Source organism: Bufo gargarizans, chromosome 2, assembly GCF_014858855.1.
Source record: "Bufo gargarizans isolate SCDJY-AF-19 chromosome 2, ASM1485885v1, whole genome shotgun sequence".
Lineage (NCBI taxonomy): Eukaryota > Metazoa > Chordata > Amphibia > Anura > Bufonidae > Bufo > Bufo gargarizans.
This window is the reverse complement of record NC_058081.1, coordinates 156,255,145-156,275,934: the sequence shown is the minus strand read 5'-3', so window position 1 is coordinate 156,275,934 and position 20,790 is coordinate 156,255,145. Positions and strand designations below refer to the sequence as shown.

The 20,790-nt window shown below is 39.3% G+C and overlaps 1 protein-coding gene across 2 annotated transcripts in view; it reads left to right on the top strand.

Moving 5' to 3' along the window:
* SEMA6D (semaphorin 6D) overlaps window positions 1-20,790 on the top strand; it is a 65,693-nt gene that overhangs the window by 24,233 nt on the left and 20,670 nt on the right. For both annotated transcript variants that reach the window (XM_044279636.1, XM_044279635.1), the window contains exons 2-7: window positions 11,586-11,739; window positions 15,009-15,120; window positions 18,227-18,287; window positions 18,402-18,464; window positions 18,557-18,658; window positions 20,305-20,395. In XM_044279636.1, the coding sequence (XP_044135571.1) occupies window positions 11,631-11,739; window positions 15,009-15,120; window positions 18,227-18,287; window positions 18,402-18,464; window positions 18,557-18,658; window positions 20,305-20,395 (538 nt within the window). In that variant the 5' untranslated portion in view covers window positions 11,586-11,630. The remainder of the gene's footprint in view (window positions 1-11,585; window positions 11,740-15,008; window positions 15,121-18,226; window positions 18,288-18,401; window positions 18,465-18,556; window positions 18,659-20,304; window positions 20,396-20,790) is intronic.

Here is a 20,790-nt window from a genome sequence, read left to right as displayed (position 1 = left end):
TTAACTCAGGTTTTCCAATTTTAATATATATATATATATATATATATATATATATATATTTTTTTTATGAAATAGTCTGTACAAAGTGCTTTTATTAATCAAAGCAGCGTTTAGTTTTCCGAGTGAGTGAAATGAAGCACTAAGCACTAGCATCATTAAAAAGCACTGAATCTACTTTCAAGAATTCTGCCAGCCTTCTCTTGTTCAAGGGGGAAGGATCGGTTTTCTGTAATATTAAAAGCTGGCAAACAACTGAAATATAACTAGCTCCACCAGAAGCCAATTAAGATCAAAGCCGAGATTTTTCAGTAGTGAGGCTTCATCGTTTTAATATTAAACATTTTTTTCACTTTGACATAGATCAAGAGGTGTTAATGCGGATTCTTTGAAACAAGTCAAGTAGTGTTTTTAAGTGACAGAACTGCTATTTGTTCTATCACAATCAATTAGTATCAAGCCCCGGAATCCTCTCCATCTCTCCAATGCTGTATCTGAAGTATCTGGTGCTGACAAACAAGAACAGTACTGTAGGCTTTCATGGCAGACGACGTGGCTGTCGGGAAAAAAACAAGACTAAGTACACAGTGATGAGAACAAAGCACACAGATTTGTATTCCTCCTTCCCAAATCATCCAAGCAAACCATGTATCTGATCAAGACGCAGGCGGATGTGACCGGGGTGTAAATAGTTAAAACTACGGTGGTGAGACAGAGTTGGGTATTATCACACATTCCCTAAATTGGCCATGCAGATTAGATTTTCGGGGCGACAGCTAATCTCATTCAGCTCAGCCAAGCGTGCACGGAGAGATGGGAGAAAGCTGCAGCCAGACACTGCTTATCTCCACTAGGATCAGACATATTGAAATCCTAAAGCCCGATCCTTCTTTCCCTGACATCTGTTGTTAGTGCGGAAAGCCACAATACACAGTAGATGGCCGATCAGTTCTGAGTTCAGCCAACAGTTATCTAATGTTCATGGCCAACTTTTCTGGGAGTAGAATATTGATGACCGATCCTCAGGATAGACCATCGATATCTGATCGGTGGGAAATTGACTCCTGGCCCAACTACCAAACAGCTGCTTTAAGATGCTGTGGTGCTCCAATGAGCTCTGCAGTCTCCTGGCAGCTTACTAAGCACAGTGCTGTACATTGTATAGAGGCTGTTGGTATTGCAGCTCAGACCCTTTCAGTGATGATAAAGGGTTAATGTCATTTATTTTAAGGGAGTGAGTTTTTCACAAGGAGTCCTAATTTATGGTGTGCGAATGATAATGTTAAGCAGATATATCCACCTATAATAATCCTATGGATGACACATAATATGCTGCAAAAAAACGTGTCTTTGGGTGTATGTTAATGTATGTGTTAATTGGTAATAATCATTACTTTTGGCTACATGTACAGAGGACATGCATGGAAAAACCTGGTTTCTAGACTCTAGTGGCTGTATGATACAGGATGAACCATTGAAAAACTATGATAAATAAGGAAATAAGGTCATGATATATCAAGACATGAGCATAGTGTCTTAAAATTGTATTATCAATCATGGTTTATCAATTAGAAAAATAGTTTTTTCATCCATTTCTGTATAAGCATTATTTCTGGCAGATCTCTAGACCTTCCCTTGGAACTCAGAAATACAATGCTTCTTCAAGATACTTTAAAGGGCTGGAGACGCATAAGATCTCTGTTTAAGCTTTTTCCTTATCTATAGTAGGAGAACATCCAGCTGTGGTTGGATTAATTCCAACCGGAGTAGAAGTACAACGGCAGAACCAGGTTTGCAGTATATAACAGACACAGTGGACTACGAAAAGGGAAATATACATAACTTTCATTGGGTATTACCAAACATTGTTGGTACCCCTAGAGGATTTCCTTTGTTATCAATAGTATAGTGTCGGTTCCAGGTCAGGGATGTCAGAGTCTGTGGATTCCTGTAGATTTCTATGAGATTTTTCCCAAACAAAGGAGAAAACTCACCATTTGCACAATACATAATACTCAGATAGACCCAAGGATTCTAGACAGGGCATGTTTTAGTAGATGGGAAAAAGAAACTGAGTTTTTAACTACCCATTTAAACCAAAAATAAAACCGCAGACAAAAAACTGAAAGGGTGGATCTAGTGTATGCTTCAATTAAATCTGAAATTCATAATTATACAGGATCCATATATATCTGTCTTCCATGTCATGATGGGCCAGATAGGTGGTCATAATTAAAGGTGAAAGGACTATAATTAATTTTCCCATCAGAGAAGATAGTACCGTAATAAGTAACTGCTGGATTTCAAAAAACATGCCCACTTATGTCTGTATAACACCTGCAGATTTTTCGGCAGAGGAACACTAATGAGCATTCATAGATGAGCGATTATCTGGCAGTGTAATATTGCCGTTGATTTTTTTCACTTTTTTTTTTTTTTTCTTATTATCAGGGTATTAATTTCACTTTGCAATACTGCATTTTTTCTCATTTGTAATTGAATGGAAAACTAAAACAAAAACTAAAAAAAATCAATCATGTTTCCATAGCATGATTTGCGTACCTCTAGAGTTTGCATATGTTTTCATGAACCTCTATGTAGTTCTTAATAAAGTAATAAACCTTCTTCTTTATAATAGTAACAATAACAGCAAAATTCCTAAAAACGTAGTAACATTAAAAGGAAAAGCCTTCATTGTTGGAAATTTAAGGGATGGATACATTACTGTAGAGTCAGTTAGACCACTCAGGAGCCCACTCTGAAAACTGAGTTTTTGACAAAAAGAACTTTTGTAGACTCCAGCAGAAAACATCCAGCAATATAGGCATCGGTTTCAGATTTATAGGCATATTTTCTACCTGGCAGCTGAGATTTGTCCATCTATGACAGAAGGAGAATTTAGTGTTTAGTGGAACACATATATCACCTGTAATAAAGGTTTTTTGGAATGTCCTACTTGACAACATCAGTGATTTTTGATCTATTGCATTGCTAAAATAAATTTGATCTAACTTTATTAGACTTTTTAAAACACATTCAAGATTGAAAGGTTCAGGGAATAATAAGCCAGTGGATTTTTATGATGCCGTAGTGATTCTCCCAAAAACAATATGGAAGAATAAATGGCTGAGCTACGACTTTACATATAAGGTCCATTTGTTCTACATTGTGCTTTATATGGCATGTTTTAGTTTACTTTTGTAAGCCTGCTGATGCTCGTAGCTGATTTCCAAGAATGGTCCTTTTTTTTTCCTGGCAAATGACTTGATCAATAAACAATAGGACTGCTGGCTAAAGTGTTCTAGATAGAGAATAACCAAATTCTCCATCACTTGATTGTTTTGCAGTTAGATCATTCAACACTTGCTCCAAAATGACTTTATGGATTGGAGCTGAATAACTACAACACACAAAGGAACTTCTTGTTTCCTACTGACAGCTGGGCCAAATGTTTGTTCCAGCAGTGCTGATCAGTTTTCTGAAGGTATTGACAACAAAACACAATTTTACGACTTTGGATGAATTGGTATGGTTAACACTTCACAACCATTTCAGCCATTCCAAGTGTGCATACCTATGGGGACGGTCAGGGAGATTATGTGTATGTCCAGCTTTAGGCTACACTGCAACTTTCACTGCTGGCATCCCTACTGAGAGCTTTCTCACACCCCTTGCAAGAATTTGTTGATGATAGAACTCTCAAATAAAAAAAAAACATCAAGCAACATAATGGCAATGTTGTGGCCCTTGTGTACAGTGAGGGTCTTCTCCAGCAACCAAATGCAGTCATCTCATCCTTTGTAAAGCCAAAGTGAAAGACCATGTGATGCTTTTCAGCTGATCTAGTCACATAAACAACCTCATCATAGAAGTCCAGTCCACAGAGGGAGCAGGAGAAGAGTTCCTCAGGATCAGTGACTCTACACTGTGCATGTTTGCATTTTTATATGTCTGGTTAATTTATTATATTACCATCCCAGGCCAGGCTTAATGTGATTGGAGTGCTTCAACATGCCCAATCAGAGGGGATACGTCATCTCAAGCCAACTCTGGCTTCATGTGCATACTGAAGATACATTAGATGCCACCAGAACTGCTTTGTGATGACTGAATCCTAGATTTAGCAACATCAATGCTAGATTTAGCAACATCAAAGTGATGTTTAGGTTATGGATAACATGTCTGTTCAGCCAAATGGTTCCACCTTCATGACTTCAACAAGTCATACAGTGCATGTGGGGATAAAACTGTTTGTTTTTTAATCAGTTACTGATTATAGATAGGAAGAAGTTCGGAAAATGGTTTATAGATGCATAAGGTATTAACAGATTCCCTTTAATGCTTTAGGTATCTGAAATAGTTGTGTAATCAATATTATTAGGACTAATTTCAGGATGTACTACTACTTCAGCTGTGTTCTAGTTACAGTAGTCAATTATTCACTACATGGTGCACTGAATAATTCCTTTTTCACCCTTCTTTAACCCCTTCATCTTCACATTTCTGCACAGATTTACGCAGTCCATTAGAATGACAGTTTGCTCTCTTGTTATTGAGTAACCATTAGCCGGTAACTAATGGCCTAGATCAATATCTTCTCAAGAATTGGTGTACTGAGTGATGGGAAGCTCTTCCAATGTCTATAAAATATAACCTAATTTGAGAAGGTAATGTCTGTCAGTTAACAAACTGGCCAACAGCTAATGAACGTGTAGGGGCAGCTTAAAGGGACATTTCCATCAGAAAGGGGCCATTATATTTTTATTTCAATATTCATAGAAAAAATTTTTTTAAGAATGTTTGGCCATTTTTATTTTTCATTTCAGCAGCATCGCACCACTGAAAAAAATAAAAAATATTGTCCTTCTTTGGCAGTCAGCACAAAGAGATAAAACTCCTATATAGATAGGGATCCCATTATTTTACTGTTGATGTAATGCAAAGATGTTATTTGTTTGTATAATAGTAGATTAGTAGAATTGGGGTAACAGTACCATCTATATTGTTCACTTGATAGGCTAAGATATTGTGTGATCCTCTAATTGAGTCACTGAACCCCTTTCCTCACTGAGAAACTCAAGCGAGGCTGTTTACTGTGCTAAAAGTCCAAAGGAGCAAGTTACAAAGCCAGAGCAGGAAGTAGAATATATGGAGTGAAACCAAAAAGTATATTGAGAAAACCATCTGCCTTTTTTTTTCAAAAAATTGCATAGAATATTCACATATAGGCAGTTTATATGTGATTAAAATATTTTTTGATCGGAGCGTCCCTTTTAAATAAAGCTTTAGTAGCAACTGTTTGTTAATAAAACATTACACTTGCCTGCCATTGACTAAAGTAATGACTTGGGTTGCAGTATTTGCTCACTAGTAAAGCCATATCTTGTGTCTTTGGGGCATCGGTACAAGATCTATGTCTACGCTCTATATGTAGAACTAAATGTCGATGTTCTAACCAAGGGATCCGCAACCTTCAGCACTCCATCCATGGTGAAACTACGACTCCCAGCACGCACAAGTTCTTGGGTGTTGTCAGAACTTCCATAGAAGTAAATGGAGCATTTTGGGAGTTGTAGTTTCACAACAGCTGGAGTACCAGAGGTTGCTGACCTAGTCTAACCTATTGTCTAGGAGCTGTTTAGTCATTCATTAGCAAATATAATAATAAGGAATCAAAATTTCACTTAGCAAACGTAAATGTCCTCCCATGGTATGGGAACACTGGTATAAGAACCACTATTACTATATCATTGCTCACCAGACTTGATTTATTTTCTAGATTTTGTAAAGTTGTCAGTAAAGAATTAAAATAGAAGTAGTAGTAAGACTTTTTTATTGACTGTCTGGTATTCATTATCACATTCATGTACAAAATCATCTCCAAATTTCTGCTGTGATGTTACTATAGGATTTCAGAACTTGGAGAAGGATGGTTTCTTTATCTACAAGCCTCATCGGATTTTGGAGCATGGGGCCAAAGTGCTTATGTCAGTAGATGCTTCAAACACGAATACGCTGAACTTTTCCTGATATTTTAATAATTCACTTAAGTGGCTTTTTGACATTGGTTGATTGCTCTGCAGCTTTGTGTGATTAAACTTTGTTCATCTACATAGACGTTAATTCATTTATGTAAACATATTCAATGAAATTTAATTTGAAATGTTAGCCTTTGCAGTATATTGATATCCATGCCAGGGTACACCAAAACTGTGAAAGCGGGTTTACTCAAGAGTAACCTAGGTAGGTGCTTAGGAGGTCCGGCACTGTCTCACTCTGTAGTAATACAGCAATATACTGTATTTGCTATGATGGAGAAAATGGCAATTTTTACAAGAATAGTTGGACTTTTTTTTTCTTTACGTTGAACTATATTTTTTAAAGGGAACCTGTCATCAACTTTATACTGACCTCACTGAGGGCAGTATAAAATAGTGACAGAAATGCTGATTTCAGCTGTGTGTCACTCATGCGGTAAAAGTCAGTGGTTGCCGAGAACCAGCATCTTAATTATTGCAAGCAAGGACTTAAAAAGAGTCAACGCTACTTGAGAAGAGTCATGGTTATTCATAACCCCCTGCAGTCTCACCCATCTGCTTATGGTTGGCAGTTCTCTCCTAGAGAGAAAGGGAGAAAACTAGGTAGAAGCCTCTGAGTCATCAGCAGGTGGGCAGGGAGAGCAGGAATTCATGAATAACCATGACTCTTCTCAGGTGGCCGGGACTCTTTTCCAGGCCCAGTCTGCAATGATTGTGAAGTTGGTTCTCGGGAACCATTTACTATTAACTTTTAAATGACAGACCGCTGACATCAACGTACCTGTCTCTTCTTTATGCTGGGCAGCATACAGTTGATGACAGGTTCCCTTTTAATTGTGTCTCCGCCTAAACTAGACCCAGGTCTGCCCTATAAGTGATCGCAATGGCTATGTAGAACTTTACACAATGTATGGACAGCATACGTTTGGAACTGTTATAGTAAAGGCTGGTATTGGTGATCTTTATGACTGAGCACATATAACTAGTTAACTAATTCTGTGTACAGACCCCATAATATTGTGACCAACTCTAAAATATTAGGTCAGTTGGACTATATGCATAAATTATTTAATTTACCCTCCACTGTGAATTCTACAATCATTACAAGTCACTGAGAAGTCAAGGCCTCCTTCTGACCTCCAACACCTTCTAATATCTTCTAATATTTTTAACAATTATTAGTAGAGATACATTATTGTGTATAATGCATATCTCGGCTGCAGAAAATCTTTATGAAACAGGAGCTTTACATTAAATATTGTGGATTATTAGAAAATACCTTGAAAATACCATATATTACTCCTGGGACAGATCCCATAGGAGAAAGATACACAGAGCCTATTTTATAGCGATGTGGAACACTGAATATTTGGAGCTTTTTGACGTTACCGTACTACCAGACAATTGTACAGGTAAAAAGTCCATTGATGTGTAATATCAAAATATAAGATCCCCCTTAGGAGCCCCTAGTGTAGGGTAAAGAATAAAGACAACTACAAGAGAAGAAGAGATGGCATACCATGATATAGACGTTTCAGAGGACTAATAATGTAGAGGCTTCTGTGTGAGGGTTTGTACAAGCAGATTAACAGTGACGGTTGGTATTATGTTGAGTTTTGGAATATGGAATACATGTTTGTACCATATGCATATTTGTTGAGTGGTCAGCTCAGACCACCAAATGTATGCCATCTCTATATCTGTAAAACACAAGAAAATAATTCCCCCCTAATAAATACATTAAAGGTGATTTCCAGGATTTTGATATTGATGGCTTATCCTCAGGATAAGTCATCCACATTTGATCAGTGGAGGTCAGACTCCCAGCATCCTTGCAGATCAGCTATTTAAAAGGCTGCGACACTCTGGTGATCGCTGAATCCTCTTCTTAAACCAGTGACATCATGTTCATCGCATGGCCTAGGTGCAGCTCAGTCCCATTCAAGTGAATGAGCCTGGGCTGCAGTACCGAGCACAGCCACTATGCAATGTTCGGCGCAGTGCTTGGTAACGTGTGAGGAGGCTGCAGCTCTCGCCAGAGCTCCACGACCTCTTCAAACAGCTGATCAGTGGGGTGCTGGGAGTCCTCCATAGCCATGAAACTGATCAGATATTTATGACCTATCTATCATTATCAAAATCCCTTTAAACCCCTTTAAATTAAGTTTATTGTAACGACCTGCATGATATAATCATTATTTCATTTCCTACCAATATCAAATAATGGAAACGTCAACTAGTTATTTGAAAGCCATGTCTAGTTTGACCCACAGCTATTGTCAGGTCCTATACACATTTCCACATTAATAATATAGGGCTGTGGACGTGTTTTACCATTGCACGGCTATATTCCCACACGCAGGTATGAATGGACGTGTATTCGACATTTTCTGGGGGTGCAGGTGCAATGAACCCTTTAAATCATTTTCAGATATTATTTTCTACACCCGATAAAACAAAAGTTACACGCCAACTTGGAGAAAAAGCCTTTTAAATGCCACTTTAATATCATCAGCCCATATTTCAGTAAAGTAATGGAACTGACAAAAGTGTACATGGATCTGTAACAAATAACATTTAACCCAGCCGCCCGTGTAACATGAATTGTTATTGGAGATAAATCTGTAGGGAAAGGACTGATAAATTAGTGGTTAAAATTGACAAGTGACAAGACATTTGGAAACATCATTTGTCTTCTTTCAACAGAGAAGGTGATAGCCGTGCATTTCAAATAATGCCTTTTCCTGTGTCCAGAGCTGTGAAAATAACAGGCGGCAGGTAGTGCGGATGTGCCGTTCCTCCCAAATCCCCTTTTATAACAGTCTTATTGCGCACCAGGCTATTATTCCCCATTGCTAGTAAATGGAAGATTTTTACAGTATATCACTATCACCGAATCCATAGCTTTTTGTGTTTATTGTAGGGCATACCTCAGCATGGCGGTGAGTAGTTCCCGTGCAGTCCTACATCCGCCAGTTCAATATGTCCTTCTGGATTAAACTAGCAATTTGTTAAACCTTTACTGGAAGGAAGCGTAACTGATGGGGTTTACGCTCAGGATCTCGCTGCAACACAACCTGGTGGACTGATACTGACATGGTAGAAAGTAAAAGTTTCCATACGTTCCAGTAGTCGCAAAGGGGGAATCTTTACGCCACTGGAATGTGCAAGAAGAAAGGTCTCCCCTCCTGACGCGTCTGTCTAAGTAACTACTTCCCCATGAGCATCTTTCCATTGAACTCCTTATGTTGTACCATTCCTCCATTATTCCAGCTTGAATTTTGTGAATGGATTACCAATAAAGGTCCCTCTCGGTGTTACCATTTGGGGGGGGGGGGGGGTGTCCTTGCACAGTCTGACAATGTCCAATCGGTGCTGCCAGTATCAGACTGTGCACCCCAACTGGTAACACCTAGTCTCCTTTTATGATCTACTCCTGGTTTTTAGCTTAAAAAACTTACTTAAATAACCTGCCCATGTGTCCGTACCCTAAGGCTGTGTTCACATCTCCGGCACAAATTCTAGTTGTCTGATTTGGCAGAGGAACGGACTACTGAAGTTTACCGTATCTAGCATAGCTGAATACTGCCACACACTGCCGGATCCCCGTGACTATAATGGGATCTGATGGGGATTCGGCAGCTTTTTGGCATAAATGCTGGCTTTCGGATGGACAAATACTGCGCCATTTATGTAGGAAAGCTGTCAGATCCCATTAGAGTCAATGGAGATCCAGTGGTGCGTTCGTTGCCAATCATTGCCCAGAGTATCGGGCCATGTAAATGGGCCCTAAGGGCAGCCAGTGTTTTGTGACTAAGAAGACAGTACTGCATGTATAATAGTGATCGTGGGGCCCCTTGTAGCTCTTTATAAAAGTGTAGAATAGATTTTTTTCCAACTTTATATTTCAAAAGAAAACAGATAACATAGTTTATAAGGCTGAAAAAAGACATCTGTCCGTCCAGTTCGGCCTGTTATCCCGCAAGTTGATCCAGAGGAAGGCAAAAAAAAATGCAAGGTAGAAGCCAATTTTCCTCATTTTAGGGGACTCCTGACTCCAATCAGGCAATCAGAATAACTCCCTGGATCAACGACCCCTCTCTAGTAGCTATAGCCTGTAATATTATTACGCACCAGAAATACATCCAGGCCCCTCTTGAATTCCTTTATTGTACTCACCATCACCACCTCCTCAGGCAGAGAGTTCCATAGACTCACTGCTCTTACCGTAAAGAATCCTCTTCTATATTTGTGTACAAGCCTTCTTTCCTCCAGACATCATTTACAGAATGGCAATACAATCTACAGAGAGTCTCTCCCAATTATCATACTTGCAGTCCAATAGAACGTCGGCACATAGAATAGATTTTATTAATATGGTTTAAAAAAATAATACAATATTTTATTTTATGATACAAATACCTTTTAAAATCCGAATAAATCAGTTTCACTGGTGTCCACATGACATCACGTCTACTGTTTGCCTGGCTGTGTGACTTGTAAACTTTCCAGGGCAGGACATGTATACTTTCCATGTTTGCTATGTACACTGGCAGGTACATGTGTGGCTTAGTAATATGTTGATAGCAGGTGTAGTTTATCGAATGTTCTGTCATGGCCTGTGATGGAAACCCATGGATAACGGTGAATATTACTGCACTTTATAATTTCATTGTTACAGTTGTGGTTGATTTAATTTATGTTATAGGGTCATTGTTCTAAAATCTCTGTTTGTTCTGATGTTCCTCTGTTATTCCTCCTGTAAATACATCTGTAAATTGGTAACTGGGTGTCACTGTTGCTTTTGACAAAAGATCATGTCCCTACGCACTATGAAGATGTGCAATCCATGCTGATAGTTTCATACCTCAATCAGTGCTGTCTAATGCATATGGATAATCTACAGTACCTTTCTTTCAATTTAAACAGTAATTTACATAGTCACATATTTACACTAGACTATCAGGCCTGTAATTTGTACGTACGTACGCTCGTTCTCGATAATTGTCCCGTGTAAAGGTACTGTCGATCATCGGATGAACGAGAAAAATGCCAGTTTTTTGGGTGAATTTATTATTTATGCAGCACATGAAATCATCGTTTCTGGGCAGCAGATTGTCCTCTGTGACTTGAAGAGCATGAACCTGCTATATAAGATATGACTTGATATCGCTTGCTTTAGGACGGGTGATGATTAGGGATGAGTGAAGCGAGCTTCATATCCTAGATCCAAAGTTGCTTCCCTCCAAACTTCGTTTTAATGCTGTACGGAGATTCATCTCCATACAGCATTAACATGTCTAAGCACCGACGAGGCAAATTCTTAATCAACGAAGTCCCTCCGACTTCGGTGAATAACTTCGGGATTTGATAGTAGGCTATAGGAAGATACATACTGTATGGTAGTTAATAAAATAACTTCTCACATGTATAAATAGATGCCTGAATTCAGCAGAAAGTAACAATTTCTCCAGCATTCCGAAATTAAGCAGGTTTGAAATATTTGCGGATGTCAATTAAATAATTCACCGTTTTTTTTTTTTTTTATAGGTCAAACCCTGTTATCAGAACGTGGACTGGTCCATTTTATGAACCATGACGTTGTGTGTGCTTCATGCTGGCATGGTGCTAGTAATGGCGTCATTGGGCTATGCAGTTAGCTTCCCTGAAGACGATGAGCCTATCAACATCGTAGATTATCACTGTAAGTATTTTCCCTGTTTACTGTAAATTGGGGGGGGGGGGTTTATCATGAGGGTAATATTTAAAGTCCGTTTTCCATCAGTCTGTGTTTGCAATAAATTTATAAATTGGCGCACATTGCTTGTTAAATTTAGTGTATCTTTAAACCTAATATTCCAGTATTTTACCCAGTGCCCTACTGGAGTGACTTTATGAATTTTTCAGCAATGTGTGTTGAAGAAATGTCCAAGTCATAAATCTGGATTAAAACTCATTTAACATACACTGCCTGTCCCAAAGAAAGTCGCCGCCCAAAAAAAAAAGTTCACACACTCTAATATTTTGTTGGACCGCCTTTAGCTTTGATTACGGCAAGCATTCGCTGTTGCATTGTTTCGATAAGCTTCTGCAATGTCACAAGATTTATTTCCATCCAGTGTTGCATTCATTTTTCACCAAGATCTTGCATTGATGATGGCATAGTCTGACTACTGCGCAAAGCCTTCTCCAGCACATCCCAAAGATTCTCAATGGGGTTAAGGTCTGGACACTGTGGTGGCCAATCCATGTGTGAAAATGATGTCTCATGCTCCCTGAACCATTCTTTCACAATTTGAGCCCGATGAATCCTGGCATTGTCATCTTGGAATATGCCTGTGCCATCAGGGAAGAAAAAATCCATTGATGGAATAACCTGGTCATTCAGTATGTTCAGGTTGTCAGCTGACCTCATTCTTGGAGCACATACTGTTGCTGAACCTAGACCTGATCAACTGCAGCAACCCCAGATCATAGCACTGCCCCCACAGGCTTGTACATTAGGCACTAGGCATGATGGGTGCATCACTTCATCTGCCTCTCTTCTTACCCTGGTGCGCCCATCACTCTGGAACAGGGTAAATCTGGACTCATCAGACCACATTTTCTTACGGCTACACAGCTGTTCAGTCCCAATCCCTTGAGTTCCCTTTCGCATTGTGCGTGTAGAAATGCTCTTACTTTCACTATTGAACATAGCCCTGAGTTCTGCTGCTGTTTTTTTTTTATTTGATTTCACCAAACGTTTAAGGGATCACCGATCACGATCATTCAGGATTTTTTCCCCGCAACATTTCTTCCTCGAATACAATGGGTCCCCGCTATCCTTCCAGTTTTTAATAATGCGTTGGACAGTTCTTGTAGTAGTTTCTGCAATCTCCTTAGATGTTTTGTCTGCTTGATGCATGCCAATCATTTGAACCTTCTCAAACAGACTAACATCTTTTCCACGACCACAAGATGTGTCTTTCGACATGGTTGTTTAAGAAATGAGAAGCAACTCATTGCACCAGTTGGGGTTAAATAACTTATTGCCAGCTGAACGATAATAGCTCATGCAGTAACTATCATAACTATTTGCTTAGTTAAATCCAAGTGGTGACTTTTTTTTGGGACAGGCAGTGTATCTCATTAACTCATTACCATATCTGGAGTGAAACTCATTAACATATCACTTATTCATCTGCTTTTTAAAATTAAATGGAGAAAAAAAAAATCGCATAAGCCCTATTTTGCGACATTTTGAAGGCAGAATTCTGGAATGCAAGGCTTGATAAATTACACCCATTATGTATGTAGTAAAGTACCAGAACAGTAATGGATTTGCCAGATTTGTTCTTGAGAAGATAAAATCTAGCGGATAAAGACATATCATGGTGGAAACAAAAATGTGAGAACCCTCTCAAGCCCTAGTGATGTTAGTAGATTAATCATTGGATAACCCCATAGGTTTTATGTAAAATTAAAAAAATCATACAGACATCATATAGTACATGACAATCTCTTTCCAACAAAGCTAGAACCAGCCCTGTACTTTGCATGGATCCAGAGATCTCATTCATTGCTACAGTTGCTCTGCTAAATGTATTTCAGGGTAGAAACTCAGGGTGTGTGTCCTTTCTCAAGGAGCATGCCCTGTCTGCTGCAGCTGGTGGCAGTTGAATGATGGAACTGAGCATGTGCATCCATCACAGTGAAGGGGACAGAGAAGTTAGAAAAAGAGAAAACAGCAGGTAGTGCTATGCAGATAGATTTCATTGAATGACTCAGTGGCTATACAACATTTTTAATTACAAGCACTTACAAAAGTATTCAGATCCAAGGGCTGGTTTAAAAACTGTAGAGTTTTAACCGAGTGAACAAGTAAAGGTTGACATTCAGGTATTCTTAATGAACTCCCCATATGCATTAATGGTCGGTTTGGTTTTCAGTCGGGATTGGGTAGTAAGCTTAATCCTGCAATACAAAACCTTCTAGACTCATCTATTCCTCCAGCTGTAGAGGAGACCAAGAAGCATGAATTTAAAGTGGCCCCATTTTGTAGGCATTTCCAAATTAACAGAAGGAGGGGCAACACAAGTAGGCGGGGTCAACAATACCATAGTGCAGAACCAAATAACACAGTGTAGCACAAAATACTGCCCCAAAAGCTATCCCTCTGTGGTGACCATCAATAGCTACCATCTTCTGTCCTCCTTCTCCAGTGGTCTATGGAACAGGGGGCTTGGGCCACAGCAGTTGAATTCAGGAGGGCATGTGTGGTCGCTGGCTGTGTACATGAGTACCTGATTGTCACAGAGTTAATTACCGCTGGGAACTCATTATGTACCCAGCCAGCGGCAGTGAGGAGGACCCAGGCTTCCCCCTGGGTCGTCGGCCCACCGAGAAATTTCCATGTAAGGTCTGTGGCCAATCCGCCCCTGCCAAGAGACGATGACCACATTTCTGCAGATCAGTTTTTTCAGGTGCAGATAGTATTGCAGAACTTTTTTTTTCTCATGCCTTTCTATCTTTAGTGTATCTTTAAATAAGCCAGTGATTAAATATGTGCTGAATTTCTGGGTTGTTTTGCTATAATTGTGTTCTGATTCTCCCAGAAGGTTCCATTTTGCAATTTATCAGTACAGTACATTGGGTTATCTGCATAGAATTGTTTAACACAGACTGATTTGGTTGAAATCTCTCCAGCATGTTGTACACTGTTTTTCCCGGAGAACATGGCCGTCCAGGAAAACGTGCCATACAGTGTACTCTACTCTGTGGTTGTCTTTTGGAGGACCACACATTATTTGAAAGGGAAGGAAATCACAGTTGCTGACATTGGTCATATTTTATTCATTTATATTCAAGGTGTTGCATCAGGGATTTAGCTCAAACCCCTCTACACCTAGTATATACAGCTAATCAATTCTGTATATTGATTTTTTTAGCAGTGTAATCCAGAGTCATGGTGTATCCCATTTTAACTTGCAGATTCAAGGCAATATCCTGTATTTAAAGGACGCCCTTCAGGCAATGAATCACAGCACAGCTTGGACTTTCAACTCATGTTAAAAATTCGAGACACACTTTATGTTGCTGGAAGGTAATTTCTTTTAATCTGTATATATATAATGTGGACTTGTATTCTGTTTTCCGTTCAGGAGTAATTTTTAAAGCTCACAGAAAAACTTTGATTTAGGAAATGAAAATAGTAATCTCTCAATTTTAGACTTCATGCTTAGAAAGGAATGGAACAGACATAAAAAAACAACCTAGTCATACTTAGATTGTGAGCCCCACTGTGGACAGCTTGATGCCAATGTCTGTACAGAGCTGCGGAATATGTCAGTGCTATATAAGTGCGTAAAATAAATAAATCAAACATATGGAGCCTTCATGTGACAATCTAATGCATAATTGCTAAGTAAAAAGGTTTCATTAATAATGCTGTGGGTGATTGGGCTGTACTGCCATTTTCAAAGTACTTTTTAGTGACCATTTAACAATTTGCAAATATATCAATTTTCTTTACAGCAATTAGTATAATAATGGCGACCACCTTTAATGAATACTAAGTGCATTAAATGGGTCGTCTAATGTCGACTACCCCTTTCCATATGACCTTCTCCTACTTATCACACTCTATTAATGGCCCTTTTACATGAGCCAGTGCATAAGCAATGATCAGGAACAAACCGTTCATACCTGATAATTCCCTATGGTTAAAGGCTATAGAAACCTTTGCGGAGAATTTTTTTAATAATTGCATTTTATTCATTTTGAGTACATATACAAAGAAAGTCCAGCTCACCCACAATCCAAGAACACCTGCGTGCACGGAAAATGGCTGGTGAGCCTCTGTAGCGTTAATACTTGAAAGCAAGGAATTCCAGCACTTACGTTTTTGGTAGCTAAAATTTTGTCTTTTATTCAGGCAGTAGACAATTTGTACAGGACATCCACCCACAAGTGTAGCAAACTTTGTAAGTTTGCTACACTTGTGGGTGGATGTCCTGTACAAATTGTCTACTGCCTGAATAAAAGACGAAATTTTAGCTACCAAAAACGTAAGTGCTGGAATTCCTTGCTTTCAAGTATTATTCATTTTGAGCTCATTTTTCAATTTGTTTTTATTAAAAGTTTTCAACAATTTGTATTCTACAGCTTTCAGTTTCAGTGCAAATACAGACTGTTGCTCTCTGCCTCACACTGAATCCGTCAGGGGGGGGAGCTCTGATGGCTCGAGCTGTAGTTCTTGTCCCTGAACTCCTGGCAGCTCATAAACACTTGCTATAGCTACATTTTTATCAAACTAATAAGAATTTATAAGAAATATAAGAAAATTTTATAATAAAGATCACCTGAAAAATGATGATTTTTAGCCCAAAATGAGTGAAATGCAATAAAAAACAAATTACCCCCAAAGATGTCTAAAGCCCTAAGCCGAAGGAGAGTTGCATTTTTATTGAGCAATAATTTCTGTATGAGGTTGCTTGTCCCCATTGAGAATTAGTTTGCTGACTTCAGATTCTTGTTGACACCGGAATTTGAGCTGCCCAGAAATGATAATTTAATGTGCCATAGTTAAGATGTCACCCAATGAACCATTTGTTATTGGTGGCACACTTACATGGCAATTATTGGCCGGTGTAAACCAGCCTTTAAGCAGAGCAGATAACTACCAACCTTTGCACTGGCACTTCTGATCCATGTGTTACACAGTTTGCTACTCAGTTGAATGACAGGCAATGTAATACTACATGCCACTGCAGAGGAAATTTTTGGATGGCCTCAGCTTACTCTGGAAATAATAGCAGAGGGTTTCTAAAGATGTCCCATGTTGATCAGCTGAACACAAACAGGGAGAGACCTATCAATCAGGCTGAGTCAAGTGAGGATGAAGAGTCAAGTATAATTAGTTTTTTTTTAAATGAGGGGTTTGCCAGGGAGAAAAAAAATCAAGCCAGACATGTCAAATGGGGTTTCCAGGACTTCAATATTAGATAAGTCATGAATATCTGATTGGTGAGGGCCCGACCTCCAGCACTACTGCTGGTCAACTGTTTGAAGAGGCCGGAGGCCAGTGATGTCACATTCACTGGTCATATGACCTGTTTGCAACTCCCTCCCATTTAAGTCAATGGGCCTTAGCTCCAATACCAAGAGCAGTCCCTATACAATGTACAGCGTTCTGCTTGGTATGCTGTGATGATCTTACAGCACTCACCAGAGCACCGCCCCTCTTCAAACAGCTGATCAGTGGGGGTCAGACTCCGAGCACCTCTGCCCAAGGGGTGGTCACGGATATCCCAATGTTAATGACCTATATTTAATATCAATGCCCTATCCTATTAGAAAATCCCTTTTAAAAATAAATAAAAATAAAGCATTACTTCCACCAATCAGCTGACAATGCTCCAGTCCTTCCTACTCTCCACTTCCTATCCCAGTGTGACATGCCGGAACTGCCAGGAAAGGCCTGCTCAGCCAGTCGCTGACCGTATGGATGACCTGTCATTGGTTGGTTGAGCCAGTTTTTCCTTGCATTTCTGACATGTCAAGCCAGGACAGGAAGTGGAGAACAAAGTAGCATCGAAATTGTAGCGATGGATCAGGAGATGTGAGTAACAATTGCATTTTATTTTTAACATCTTCTGACCATTTTATTTTATTTATACCTAGCAGACCCCTTTGAAATTTTTATGTTACCATAACGTTGTTCACTAGTCTGCAGGTCTGACTTATGAAACACAATTCAAAAGATATTTCAAGATGTATGGGTTAGAAATATGTTTCTGTTTTGTTGTAAATCTCATGACTATTATGAAAAACTTAGTAAAGGAGGTTGATCACTCTTGGCTTGGAAATACATTGATCTCAAGAACTATGATTAAAAACTCTCTAATGACATAAGGTTTGTTCAGCAACAGCCTGTTAAAACATGCATAGCCCGGATCTTAGAAACACATGGAAAGAAGGTTAGACTGCTCTGTTACAAGAAGAAAGCAAATGAAAGTGATACTCCAAGAAGGAAAAATGTAATCCGGCAATAACCTTCTGTCCAGACAAAGAAATTCAGTAGAGCTGCAGAACATGTGTATTGTCTGACAAAAGTCTTGAAAATACATTTGTCATGCTATGCATGAATAACTCTAAGGCCTGCTCTTTTCTCCATTTCCTGAAGTGGCTTCTTTCTTTATCTTCCATAGAGATCAAGTTTATGCAGTAAATTTAAATGAGGTGCACAAGACTGAAGTAACACCAAGCAGAGTAAGTGAACATACTCCAAAGTGCAATCAGAAAAGCCGCTTTGACTTTTAAAGGATAAAGGAAAAAGAAAATGTCATTCACATTCTTTATTGTTTGCTGATTTTGTTTCTTCAGAAGTTGACATGGAGATCGGGTCAAGCAGACCGTAAGAATTGTGCAATGAAAGGCAAACACAAGGTATTTCTAGACTCTTGAAGGCTAAACATCAAAAGATTACGTTGATAGAGAGGAGCTTCTGATTTCTAATGTTTCATGTATTTGTCATTCAGGATGAATGCCATAACTACATCAAGGTTTTTGTTCCACGAAATGATGAGTTGGTCTTTGTCTGTGGCACAAATGCTTTCAATCCCATGTGTAGATACTACAGGGTAAGTAAGACCTTTTTAATCTTTATGTACTCTGATGAAAATCCTTTCAATCTTTCTACCTTCTAGAAAAGTACAGACAATTGATAGAACATGTTTTGGATCTGACTGATGCGGAGTAATGAACACTGTAGGCTTATTGTGAGGTTTAAGCATAGATTAGGCCTCTGTTCATCTAGTAGAGGTAAAAGTCAACTAATCATCAAAATTATCTGACCTTTAATAATCTTGAAGATGTTTTACCACTTGCTAGTTTGGTGGAGTCAAGCTCTAAGACCTTTACCATCTTTGCTCTCTTTAAATATACCAGACCTTAAAGGGATTGTGTGGTCTAGTAAACTGATGATCCAATCTTGGGATAGGTTATCAATATCAGATCCACTTCCGGGACCCCTGACGGTTAGTTATTTGTAGAGGCCGCAGCTCTCTTGAGTGCTGCATCCTCTTTGTGTTTGACTGCATGCTGTCTAGTGTGTGGTGGCGATGCAGTACAATTTCTTGTTCCATTCACTTGAATGGGATGAGTAGTTGTAGTTTTACTGCACCGTTGCTGCAAGCTAGATGGTGTGCAGTTGAAAAGTTAAGAGGGTTTATCAGCATTGTGACCTCTTCAAACAGCTGATTGGCAGAGATCCCAGGAATCGAGCCCCCCCCAACCCCCCCCCCCCCCCCACTCAGCAGTACCTGTGAAGAGATCTTAACTTCCCTGGTCCCAGATACTCAGTTCTGATTCCTTAGCTCCAGGACTTTCTTCACTGGACTTCTGGTCCCCCTCTGTCAACTTCCTGCTGAACGGGGTCACATGCACTGTTGAAGCCAATGACTGGTTTCGGCAGTGACGTGTCTCCAAGTGGCAGGTCACTGCTGGGTCACATGCCTCTTGACACACGTGACCCCCTCTTTTTAAGGTGTTTACAGATGGTGACCGAAAGTCTAGTGTAGATAGCTTAAGAGGCAGGGAGAGCAATTGTATGAAGATTTCTCTACTGGTACCATTCGATGGGCGAGGGATTTAAAACAAAAAAGTCCTCCACAACCCCTTTAGCAATGTATGGAGCTGTGCACCATGGCTCCTTCTGTCAGCTAATCAGTGGGGGGGCCAGGAGTCAGACCTCCACTAATCTCATATTGATTAAGTATTCTAAGGATAGGTATTCAATATTTAAGTCTTAGTAAACAGCTTTAATGAGTAAAGGCCTTCAATGACATGTTATTAATGATATTTACAATCAATAGCAAATCAGCATCTCATAACTTCACATCAGAAACTCATATGGCATATTATATTTGTTATTAAAATGTCTGTGTTAATAGATTTTTCATGCTAGTTACTAGGGATAAAAGGTCTAAGTAGGTGGATTAACCTACTGCTTGAACCATGAAGAGCCAAATATAACACATGATTAGCTGCTGAGAACTGCAGGGGGTTCTTTGTTACTTAAAAATGTAGAGTCTATCTGTGGTAAATGGTCATTTGATTTCCTTTTTTTATCGGCACTCTAAATGTGCAGCAATAATGTCTACAAAGTTATACATTTCATCCGAGTTATTTAGAATTGTAGGCTGAGAGCTTGCAGTGCTTTGTTGCTGAATTTTATATCTATCTATCTAAATATGTGTATATATATATATATATTGTTCTTTTGTAGTTAAGCACTTTGGAATATGATGGGGAAGAAATAAGTGGCTTGGCCAGATGCCCATTTGATGCCAGACAGACCAACGTAGCCCTTTTTGCTAGTAAGACATTTGCTGTTACATTTCAGATTGTAGGACCAATTGCATAATCTTTGCTTGGAGTCTTTGCTTGAGACTGATTTGCCATATCTTAAAGGGAGTCTTTCACCTAATCTGAGCGTTTTAGACCACTCATATCAGGCTATAGACTCTTTGACCCTCATTACAATCGTACCTTTCTCTTCTGTGTCTCTCGTCCACATAATGAAAATAACACTTTTTAAACTTATGCAAATGATCTTCTGAAGGTGCCTAGGGGCGGCGTTACTGGGCCTTGTGCCCAGAAAAACACACCTCCAGGCTGTGAACTGGCCCGCACCTGCGCTCTGCTCTGCCCATTATGGGCAGAGGAACAGCTTTTCATATTGCGCATGTGCCGGCCAACTAAAGACAGCCGG